This window comes from Arachis hypogaea, chromosome 4 (genome assembly GCF_003086295.3).
Source record: "Arachis hypogaea cultivar Tifrunner chromosome 4, arahy.Tifrunner.gnm2.J5K5, whole genome shotgun sequence".
Classification (NCBI taxonomy): domain Eukaryota; kingdom Viridiplantae; phylum Streptophyta; class Magnoliopsida; order Fabales; family Fabaceae; genus Arachis; species Arachis hypogaea.
Genome location: NC_092039.1, coordinates 119,256,791 through 119,269,167, shown reverse-complemented (window position 1 = coordinate 119,269,167; position 12,377 = coordinate 119,256,791). Strand labels below are relative to the sequence as shown.

Below are 12,377 nucleotides of genomic sequence, written 5' to 3'. Positions count from 1 at the left end.
TATAATTATAGACAAATCTCAATATAAATAATTATGATTGGTTAAATAATACTTTTTTTAAAAGATAGTTAAAAAGAAAAATATATGTAAATTGGTATTAGACTTTCTTAAAAATCTAGGTGAAAATTACACTTGTACTTTTTTAAAAATGGTCGAAAAAAAGCATATTCAAACTATCACGAATGTGCTAGGTTGGCAGCTTGATACTATGGAAAAGTTTAGGGGACCAGCAGTTTTATTGAATTTTGGCCAGCATGTAACCAGCAGAGGAAGGTGAGTCATTGGATGAAATCTCACACCAATCTCACACCATCAAATCATCATTGATGACTAATTGATGGCTAACAATTCCAAAAATTGTTGACCTCTAGCATTGCTCTGATACTATAACGTAATCTGTTGTAGAATAATAATATAATGATATATTGACGATGATTAATAAATCTCACCATAATTAATTGCTAAATGTTAACAAATCTAATTATTTAATACATAATACTTTTCAAAGATAACATCAATATGTAGACTAGCACCATAATATGCCACATCATCATATTTGACTCTAAAATTTACGTTCATGAATAGTAAAATAAAATACTATATAACATTAACAAAAATATAAAAAAGAATCGAGATAATTTAAAAAAAATATAAAATAAAATATTAAAACTATTGATTCAGAAAAATATAAGAAAGAATCATAATAATTATTATAAAAATATGAAATAAAATACTAAAATTATTAACAAATCTCAACATAATTAATTATTAAACATTAATTTGCATATGATTGAGTACATAATACATTCCTAAAAAATAGTTGAAAAGGGAGAAGTATCTAAGCTGAGATTAAAATGTACCATATATCAGTATGTTTGGTATCAAAATATAATCTGTTATAGAATTATTAAATTATTAATTATTGATGATTAATTCAGTGAAATATAAAAAAGATTCATAATGATAATTACTAAAAAAATATAATATTATAATTATGGACAAATCTCAATATAAATAATTATGATTGATTAAAAAATACTTTTTTTAAAAGATAGTTAAAAAGAAAAATATATGTAAATTGGTATTAGAATGCACTACATCATCATCATGTTTGACATCAAAAGGTAATTTATTATAGAATAATATAATGATATATAATGACAATTGATTATTGATGATTGACTTATTGAAATATAGAAAAAAAACATAATAATAATTACTAAAAATATGAAATAGAATATTAAAATTAATAAATTTTAACATACATAATTGTTAAATATTAATTTGTATATGATTGATTGCATAATATTTTTTTAAAAATAATAAAAAATGTATATAAACTATCATTAAAATATGTTATATCAACATGTTTAATACCAAAATACACTTGTTGTAAAATAATATAACGATGTTTAAGGATTATTTTAAAAATTAATTGTTCATGAACATATTTAATTTGTACGAATGATCTTATATAACTTTTGTTTAGCAAAAAATAACTTGCAAAGAACTCTTATTTTTATAATAAAAAATAACAAATATCTTAATACTTTGTATATTTTAAAATAAATAAATAATTGATTTGTCAAAATAAACTATACTATTTTAAATATTTTTAAAATAATACACAAAATATTCAATTTTGTTAATATAATAGATACTAAAGATAATATAAAGAGAGCATTTTAAAATTTAATTTTAATAAATTTTTACATAATAATCCAACAATATCTATTTTTTATAATTATTTTAAAAATAATTATTTTTATTGGTATCACAATATACATATAAAACTTAATTTGATAGTCTATTAAAATTAAGATTTTAATTTTCATATATTATCACCATAAAAAATTTATATAAATAACTAATCATGTATTATCACATAGACAAAATAACTTATTTTTAAAATCACCCACTACTTAAAGTATTATCTGATTAAATAATTGTATAAAAAGTTAATACATAAAAATTATACTTTAAAATTAATTTCTTATTAAAAACACAAAAAAATATTATTAGCATACTACAAATATTACAGAGCAATGTCTGAGACAATTTTTACCTTAAAAATATTATTAACTTACTTTTTAGTTATGTACTTGAAAAATAGCAGTAGTACATTATTGATAGGAAAAAGAAGAGAAATGGATGGAATTTTGAAAGAACAAGACACGAACGTTGTATAGCAAATTTCTAAAAACATAATAAAACCAACGTAAGTGGAAAAAACATGTTCTGTGCGGTAGAATTCGCGAGTTTCCCTCTCGCTCTCTCGTTCATTTTCAATCTCTTCCTTTTTGTGTTTTCTATTATTTGTTTCTTCACTTTTCTTCTTCCTTCTTAGCTTCTTCTTCTTGCAACCGACCCTTGTGTTCTTCAGCCAACTGGGGGTCGATTGCCTATGGACACAACCCAACTCGACATTGATCGAAAGAATTGAATTTCAGTGTTAAAGTCTTGTTCTTTCTTTCTTGTTTATGTCAAAATTGCCATTCCCACAAGAATGGATATAAAAGGATTGATTTTTGTGGGAATGGTGTTATGGGAAGCGTGTTGCATGGCCAATGCAAAGTTTGTGTTTCCCGTTGAACGAAAATTCAAAGGCCCTGTTACCAGTTTGAGTGCAATCAAGAATCATGATTCTCTTCGCCATGGTAGACTCTTATCTGCTGTTGATATCAACCTTGGTGGCACTGGCCTCCCTAATTCTGTCGGGTTTGTTTCTCTTCCTTTTCATAATTTTTCTTCCGCGAAACCTCACATGCACTTATCCAAGTTGATAGTTTAGAATCCTTAGAAATATATCAAATCATCTTAGAATTCTTAACTATTAGCTTATACCTGAGTTGTCACCTTTTCTTTACTTATAATTATAATGCTCACCATTCACCAAGGACTTAAGCATAGGCATCATAGATATTGTAGCCATAGGTATGATATAAGTTTGCCCTTGATAAATTTTAATCACCAAATAAGTCACTGAAGAATTAGTGAGGTTAGACATATTAGGTCTCTCTCCATTAGTATTCATATCAATTTGACTGGGGTTTTGATGAATGAACATAACATGTGCAAAGTTAAAAATCTTAGGAGGCCTATTTAGTAGTTAAGATTCCTCAGTATCTATTCGTCTTTCAAGAAAAATTTTCAGGACTTGTTGGGGTACTACTCTTTTGAGAAAACCCCCCAATGTTGTTGACTAAAAGGACTTGAGACTTGGTCCTTCATTGGATAGGTTTGTCCCTCACACCATTACAAATAAGACTAGTTTGTCATGATTTTTCGAATGTGGAGGGATGACATTGCCCAACAATTTTCATGAAGATGCTTAATGTTCTGTTCTTGTTTCGATTTTAGGCTTTATTACACGAAAATCAAGCTCGGCACTCCTGGTACTGATTACTGGGTGCAAGTTGATACTGGAAGTGACCTTCTATGGGTGACTTGTTCTGGCTGCTCATCATGTGCTACAAGAAGTTCTATTAAGGGCGTATGTATCTACACCTTTACTGATTCATGTTTTGTGCCTTTTTGATGTTTTGTCGAAAATAGATCATTCATTACCTTGCCCACCAAGAAAGTAATGCAAGTGTTATTGGAGTGATCTCTGAGTATGTTATTGTGCTACAGGTGGAGTTAAACCTCTACGACCCAGCTGCCTCCAACACCTCATCTATTGTTATGTGTGACGACGAATTTTGCAGTGCCACAACGCTACCTGGTCGAGCTCCAGCTTGCCAGGTAAGCAAGTTCTGCCCGTACAACATACAATATGGCGATGGAGGTACGACTGCTGGGATGTATGTAAAGGATCTATTGACATATAACCTTGTTGATGCTGACCTCAATACATCATTCGCGAATAGCAGTGTGTATTTCGGGTGAGTATAAATATTAGTACAGAATTTGGGTAGGGAGTGTACCAAATCACAAGTATGAGTTCAATTGAGTCTATCTCTATCTCTATCTTAGTTGATTAATTTTGAAGTAACAAAAAATAGACCTACTTAGTTTATTTGTAGGGGAATGTTAGCAAATTGATTGAACCTTGCCCTGTATCCAAGTGCTTTACAGTTTTTATGTTTTGGTGTTTAATGTTTTATAGTCACCAATTGGTTCTTTTTCTATGTAATGCATCTTCCTGAGTATTCTCTTGCTGACAGGTGTGGTGTAAACCAAGCCGGAACATTGGATTCGAATGGCGATGGAAGCCTTAGTGGAATCATGGGCTTTGGACAGGCAAGTACTTCTGTGCTTTCACAGCTTGCTGCAGCTGGAAAGGCGAAAAAAATAGTTTCGCACTGTCTTGACACTGTTAGCGGAGGTGGAATATTTGCCATAGGAGAAGTGGTGGAGCCAAAAATTAATATGACTAACTTGCGAACAGGGATGTAAGTGCAGAACCTTAGCTTTATGTTTTAAGCTTATTTGATTTGTTTTGTTGTTAGAATATAATGGTATCCATTTGATGATAAGGCCACTGCCTTTTAATTTCAAGAGAAGCAAGCATGTGTGATTTTCCTAACAGTTATGTTTCTGAAAACGTAACTGGATTCTGTCATTGCTATCTGATCAGCATTCGAATTGTTACCTCTCTAGGACTTCCGTTTCAAAATAACTATCAAAATACAGACAAAGTAGTAGTGCGGATACATTGAGTTTTTAATGTATTACTTATTTACTTTGTCCAAATAGACAATTATTTCGAAAAGTAGCACTATCTACTTTGGGAAATGTCTTTATCAGTAATAAAAATTTACATTTGGGCAAGTTCATAGATTCTGAGAAAACATACTAATGAATTTCACATATGGAAAAACCAATATTGCAAATATTTTATAGTTATACTATACAAATGAAATGAAGCATGAATACAAAATCTTTAGGTGCAATCTCTCTAGCATATGCTCCAAGATATGTTCCTTCATATTGTTATAAATTATTTTATAACCTATTTACTATTATCATAGGGTACACTACAATATAATTTTGAAAGACTTGGAGGTTGGTGAAGAATCTCTATCTCTTCCTTTAGACATATTTGGTTCTGGAAATGGGAGGGGAACAGTCATAGATAGTGGTACAACATTGGCTTATCTTCCATCCGCCGCCTATGAGCAGCTAATGAAAAAGGTAAACATTGGAGAATCAGTTTTTAGTTCATTCAAACATGGATGCTGACACTTTTCCTTTTGTGATAGATTTTGGATAAGCAGCCTGATCTGAAGTTAGTTACTATTGAGCAACAATTTACTTGTTTCAGTTATGAGGGCAAGTAAGTTATTTAATTATTTATTTTTAATTCATTTTACTTGGTATGCTTTACATTATCACAAATATGCAACTCAACTCTTTTCTTCTCTAGTTGACCATTTTAAGTTTGCAGTGTTGATGATGGATTTCCTGTTGTCAAGTTCCATTTTGATGGAATTTCGCTGCCAGTTTATCCTCGCGATTACCTCTTCCCTTTTAGAGTGAGTTTTTTTACTCGTGCATCCAATCCGACATTTTTAAGTTATTATTGCCTGCACCGGTATGCCCCTGTAATCCGAAAACTTATTTTTGTATTCTTTGAACACCAGGATGATATGCGATGTATCGGCTGGCAGAGGAGTGCTCCAAGCAAGAGTTCAAAGGACACATTTCTTCTAGGAGGTAAGACTTAGGATTAAACTTCATTTATAATTTAATCATGTTGCCTCTTACTTGGTGTTTAAGTTTGCAAGAGACATGACCCTTCATTTAACTATTTCTAATATATGTTAGCCATTTAAGCTTTAGGCCTTGTTTGGGAGCAGTGCTCTCGTCTTCGCGGAGCTCCCAAACATCATAGTCTTAGAATGCAGATGGCTATATCATTTACTAACTCTTTTTTTTAACCAATTGCAGATTTGGTGCTGTCAAACAAGTTAGTTGTATATGATGCTGAAAACATGCTCATTGGATGGACTGATTATAACTGTGAGTACCTAGTATATAGCCTTTCATACATATGGTTTAATCCAACCCCATTTATGTCTTTTCATAACCTAGAACAAAAGTTTGTAACTTGAACATTGAAAATAGATTTATCTGAGAAGCTACCTTTTTTCAATTTCTGCAAAAGAAGCTGGAATCTGATTATTTTTCAAACACCATTTCCTTTGTTGTTTTCCATAGGCTCTAGCAGCATTAAAGTGAAGGATGAAACAACTGGAGCTGTATATACAGTTGGTGCACACAATATTAGTTCAGCTTCCTCCATTTTAATTGGAAGAATCTTGGCATTCTCCTTAATGATTCTTGCCTTGCTCAACAATTTTTAAATAGTCATGTATATCATGTATATGGGGGGTGTCATGGCTCAAGTTGCCTTTTACTTTGATAATTGATAATCTAATCATTTCTCTCATAGTTGAAATGGCAATTAGAAAGGGACAAACTCTCTTAGTCTTTAATACAAAATAGTCTCTTTTTTCCCATTCAGAAAAGACATTATTATAGTTACAACATCATTTTTGCTTATATTCTATAAGCTCACAATTATTCAAACTTTACATTGATATATTTTTTTGAGTAATGAGAAATTTATAGCTCTTACAAAACAACATTGTGTCTGACTATATATGCTGATAATTAATCACACTTTGAAGTGATATATAGACCTTCATGAAGATAACAAGGGAGGTAAGATTTACAGAGTTGTTCTCAGAAACTGTACTACAAAATAAATAACCGCCAGAAGTAGCGCGATCTGGTATGCGTCTTGTTGAAAGCCGTCGTCCCTCTGGAAAAACTGAATTGAAAAAGAAGAAAAAAAAACACAGCAACAATCAATTCATACAAGAAAATGACCTTATATGATTAAGGAAAATAAAATCTAGGCAGGATCAAGAACAGAATTCTTGTGAAAGAAGGAAACTCACCTTGGTTGGATCACCAGAGGGATCTGGATAGCTCTCCAAGTTCTCTTTCTTGGTTGAGAATTTACTGCTCAGATCCTTGGCGCTGTCAGCCAAGTCTTTGACAGATTCTGCGGTCGCAAACAGAGCACGTGACGTCCAGAAAAACGCTTGAGCACCGGCGGATGAAGCCGATAAATCCCAGAATTCCTCATGCTGAATGACTTGACCACTGATTTGGTTAAGAGTGAATTTGGAAGTGATCCTAAGAATAAGATCACCTCCTACTCCACCAATCAAAGATTTAGGCTTGCCTCTTATTGTCCACTTGATGCTTAAAATACTGGTTGATAGCATTACCATTTCCTGCACACTCTGTAACCAAACAGAGACTTTAAGATGCTAATCCTTTCAATCTTTGGGACTGAACTTGAATTTGTATGTATTGTCAGTTAAAAAGTAGTTTAGACAGATATCTACTCAATTCTTGCCACAACTGCAAAAGTGTTCGAATCAAACACACGTCGATTTTAAGTCTTGCAAACTCGAAAATTTATCCGGATGACCTCGAAATTCTTTAAGTCTTGCAAACTCGAAAATTTATCTGGATGACCTCGAAATTCTTTTACAATTTCAGAGCATAATGGTTAAACTCTTAATTTAATTCTTCTTCAACAAAAGGGACTAATTGAGAAGGGAATGAGTGTCAAAACTGAAGACATTAAAGCTAAACACAGAAACCAGTTAATAGCTTAGCTTATGGATTTCTTGGATAACAAGAAAACAAAAAATTTAAAAACTTTTCCACTCAAAATTATAACAATTACTTTATGATCTATAGGATGAGAAGGAAGAACAGGTTATTATCTATACCCACCACTGATGGTTTGTCTAACGCGCCAGTTGCCCATAACGGTCTATTGTACTTTTCGCGACCGGTAAAACTCCTCACAGGATCCTGTAATATACATTGATCAAACGACGCCATGACACTTTGTCATTATCAATCATGCCTTTAGGCAATTAATTAAAAATATAAGACATTAACATTATCATGATCTTAGCCAAAAGGACTAACACTTCTCTTAATGAATATATATACAAATTGAACAATTGAAGTCATATAAAGTTTACCTTGTATTTGACAGAGACAGCAAAGGTGGCAAGTGCTCGATTTCCCTCGCGCAGCTCGAGTATGTCGCGCGCCAGCTGTCTCGCTGTGGACTCAACCAAGGGACTGCTGATGCACTCAAACTCATTGCAGAGTTCACCAAAGTCCATGCCATCAACAATCTTATCAGCTTCTGTATTTAGTGTTTCCATTTTGCTCTCAGAAGAGACTTCACTACTCCTATCAGCATCATTGGAAACTGCAACAGAGTTACCACCTACCATGTATCACATGAATTCATATAACTTCTAAGAATATGGATTTACTTGTAACATTTTGTTGCCATTAAAATTTAATTACATATTGTCACTTATTATATAACTAAATTTATGTAATAACTCTAGTTAAATCAACCATCAAATCATAACTATCATTTTTATCAATCCGTTTAGGGGGAATCTATCTCTAGTTTCATCAAATTTGTAATTGAGTTTTTACATTTAAAATTTTTTATATTAGATTCCTACACCCATTTTAAATTTATAATCACATCCTTACCGTTATAAAAATATTTAAAATAATAAAATATGCTAATATATATTCGGTAGTGGTGCGAGAGAAAATATTTTGTAAGGTTTACTATAAAAAAAAAAGTATTATTACAAATTAAAACATTAGTATAAAAATCTAATTAAAAACTTTTAATAATTATAAATATAAAGGATATAAAGAATAACATAATAATTTAACCATTCTAATAATAAGAAATTACAATCTCCAACAAAAGATTAATTAAATTCAATTAAAGAGCTAATAATTAATCTAATAGTTATATATGCTTATGCTAAAAAGAGAAGAGTAGTGCAAATTAAACCTCGCAAGAAGAAAGGCATGCACGTGGTTGAGGTAGAGCCATGCAAAAACTTGGAGGACAAAATGCGTTTCTTGTTAATAATATTATTATTCGGGTCGCGGCGGTGGATCCGTGCTCCGGCGGCGGAAAAAGAGGTGGGAGTAGCGGCGAGAGAGCAAGAAAGAGCGGCAGTTAGAGTCATGTCTCCCCATAATAACGTAGTGGCGGAGAGTGGTGTTAGTTTGGATTAGAAATGAGAGGATATGAAGAATAATAAGAGCCTCTTCTTTTTTCCATTCATTTTCTTTCTTTAATTTCATTCTTACACCTAAGCTTTCAGATAAGGTGGGCCCCTCTCTTATCTATAATTTAACAATTAACACAAACACTAGCTAGATTGCTTCTATAAAATTACATTAATTACTTAAAACATATTTAAGAGACTAAAATATTCTTTAATTAGTTTTTTCTTTTTCTAGAATAAAATTATTAAAGAAATTAGGTGATAAATTTATATTTTTTATGCTTTCCGTTTTATATATTATCTACTACATATAAGTGAAAATTTATGTAAAGTAATAAAAGACAAGAATAATTCATATAATTAATGTATATGTGATATATATACTGGCTTTTAATATTTTGATCCTTTTATATTTTAACTTTTATATTGGCTTTTTAAATATTTTTATGTATTTTTAGTATAAAATAATTTTATAAAGATAATTAATCGTATATTATTACATTAGTAACTAATTTTTAGAATATAAATTTTATTAGATAACTAATTTTTACAATATAATTTTTACACTACCCACTCGATCGCTTTAATTTGGATCTTGATTTCATCCTCAATATTGAAGCAGAAATGGATTGTTTGGAAGTGGCGAATGCTTTTAACATATTATCTCACAATTTATTGTCAATAATAATTAATTATTATATTTTAAATATATATAAAAAGATAAATTTAAAAAATATATCATAAAAATATTTTTATTAAAAATAATTATAAAAAAATATTTTTATTAGATATATTTATAAAGATAATTTTATTAAACATAATTATAAATAAAAATTAGCAAAAATTGATAAAAATACTATTGCTAACATAGCAAAATTGTTAGAAGAAATTTATTTTGTCTATGCATCATGCTAAAAAGTTATAGAATATAACAAAAATCACCACAAAAATTATTGTAATAATTAATTTAGTTAGACACTTCTTCCAAAACTGTTGCTGAATTTTCTGACCAGACTTTATATTATTGCAAGAAAAAAAAAAAACGGATCAAGCTAAGACATACAAAATGAAACCCATTATTTTAGCATATATGTTCTAATTATTGCAGCTTCATCCTATTGTCAGAAGTAAACTGGACTTACTTAGTTACTCTTTCTCGGGGAATTTCAAATGTTTGTGAAATATTAGTGTTTTAATCATTTTAATAATTACTTTTAATTATAAAAATATATATAAAATATATATTAATTAAAATTATTAAAATATCAATGTAGTTTAGGAATTTCAGAAATATTTGAAAATTTTATTTTTTTATTTGAAGTTAAGGGCCGTTGGCCTCCTTAAAGATTTTCATTACTTTTATTCAAAAAAAAAAAAACTTGCTCTCTCTTTTTGTTTGGCCATTATTTTTCAAACCCTTTAATTACTTCATAATCGTTTGTAAACCTTTTAATGGCTTCTTTCTGTATATAAATTTGGTTGCTCAAGCTATAGTTAGTAGGAGGTGATAATATATATGTACTTTATTTATGAGTATCTAATCTGATTCAATTCATTCAGTAGAGTTGTCAATTCGATTTATAGCGGGTAGGATACGGATTGAGTTTTAATTGTACTCGATTAACTCGCACTATATATTTTAAGTAGATGTTGAATCAAAGACTTCTTATTAAATACAAAAGATCTTTAACCACTAAGAGAATATCATTAATTGATAATTTAATATATTTTACATAAAAATTAATTTTATTTTAAATTGTTATCAATTTATATAATAAAGTTATATCTTTTGAATAACTTATAAGTAAGATCAGTTATCTTATATACTATTGTAACACAAAATTCTAATAAGTACCATGCATTAACAAAATCTTATTACTCAAATTGCAGCTCATTTATGTGCTAAAATTACCATTTCTTTACTAGGATGAATTTATTATGGATCCCGCTAGGGAGACAATAGACTATTTGTACAATATGTACAATAGGTTATTGAGTTACAAAATGAACATCCTCCATACTATCTAGAATAATCATCCGAATACTAGGGATAATAAACATCTTCCCAAAAGCTTAAATTAATTTTGGAGTTCACCAAGGATCGAACTCTTGACCTTTTGGATCTAGCGTTCTAATACCATGTCATGATACCACTCATCTCAAAAACTTCAGTTGAAAGAAAAAAGTAAACCTAATAGTTATATCTCTAATACTTCATAAACCTCTATTATATACATTGTACAAATATTCTATTAATTCCTCATACTTTCCCCTTTATTATATATACTCCTAGCAATAAGCTAGCACATCATTACTTTTCTAAACAATTCGCTAAATATTAAAACCACATTAAGCATTAAAATTATAATTAAAGGTCCACTAATACTTATATAATGACATATGATGAATTCTTAAATATTAAAATTAATATAAAAAGATAGCAACAAATTTTCTTAAATATCCATCAAATAATATGTTACGTGAGCTAATGAATCATGTATAATAGTTAGCAAGTTAATTAGTTAGGAGTTGCATATATAAACAGATTTTATTAGTGAGTGATTAGGGAATAAATTTATTAGAGTGCTGACTAAATAGTTAGTTATGCAGCTCATTAAGTTGCTATTATTTATTAGCTAGGAAAGGTAAATTAAATTTGATTTTTTTGTGCAATCAAAAAATAAATTCAAGAGTGATAGAATTGTGACAAAACACACTCTTCTCTATTTTTAAACTTTGTGGAGTTCTTCCTTTCATCTTCCTTGAACTCACCATTTCAACATGGTGCGGTGAGCGTGGAAGAAAAATGATGATAGAAGGTTGAGGAACTTCAAAAGAAGTCTGCAGCATATTTCTTCATTCTTTGTCTTTTTCTTCTTACAAAATCAATTTTCTTTTATATATTCTTCTCATCTAATTCTTCTCCTCTTCTCTTAAACTCAGTTGATAGAAATTGATGAGATTTGCATTGTCATGCATAAATTCGGTATTGGCAAACATTTTTTATCAACGAGATTGAGAGAAAAAGTTCTGAATCTGCATCAACAAGATTCATTGATTTGATTCTAAAATTAGAATTTGTGAACAAGAAGCGATGGAACGTGAAGGTATTCCATAAGTTCCTTCAGTAGACATTCATGCACTTGCTGCGTTGGTGAATCAGATCAACATAATGAACTAATTAGGCACGAACAAAGGTTAATCAAATCTAGCATTGGATCCGATGAGTCCTTTATTTCTTGCATCCTGGAGAAAATTCAGGATCAGCCATAGTTATTGTTACTT

General features: G+C 30.0%; 2 protein-coding genes across 3 annotated transcripts; one reads left to right on the top strand and one right to left on the bottom strand.

Moving 5' to 3' along the window:
- The first annotated feature begins 2,242 nt into the window (after positions 1–2,242).
- LOC112797574 (aspartic proteinase 36) lies at positions 2,243–6,507 on the top strand. Its single transcript, XM_025840586.3, has 10 exons — positions 2,243–2,718; positions 3,361–3,493; positions 3,634–3,884; positions 4,167–4,394; positions 4,974–5,136; positions 5,205–5,278; positions 5,390–5,477; positions 5,586–5,658; positions 5,893–5,964; positions 6,163–6,507. Exons 1-10 carry the CDS (start codon positions 2,507–2,509, stop codon positions 6,306–6,308), a joined length of 1,440 nt encoding a protein of 479 aa, XP_025696371.1. The 5' UTR covers positions 2,243–2,506; the 3' UTR covers positions 6,309–6,507.
- On the bottom strand, positions 6,436–9,142 carry LOC112797575 (uncharacterized). 2 transcript variants are annotated; one of them, XM_025840587.3, is made up of 5 exons: positions 8,870–9,142; positions 8,019–8,272; positions 7,762–7,842; positions 6,909–7,259; positions 6,436–6,778 (listed from the first exon to the last, which is right to left on the bottom strand). In XM_025840587.3, exons 1-5 carry the CDS (start codon positions 9,048–9,050, stop codon positions 6,677–6,679), a joined length of 969 nt encoding a protein of 322 aa, XP_025696372.1. In that variant the 5' UTR covers positions 9,051–9,142; the 3' UTR covers positions 6,436–6,676. The 2 variants fall into 2 exon arrangements, with proteins under 2 accessions (XP_025696372.1, XP_025696373.1); XM_025840588.2 differs by having other exon boundaries at positions 8,019–8,254.
- Positions 9,143–12,377: the final 3,235 nt, after the last annotated feature.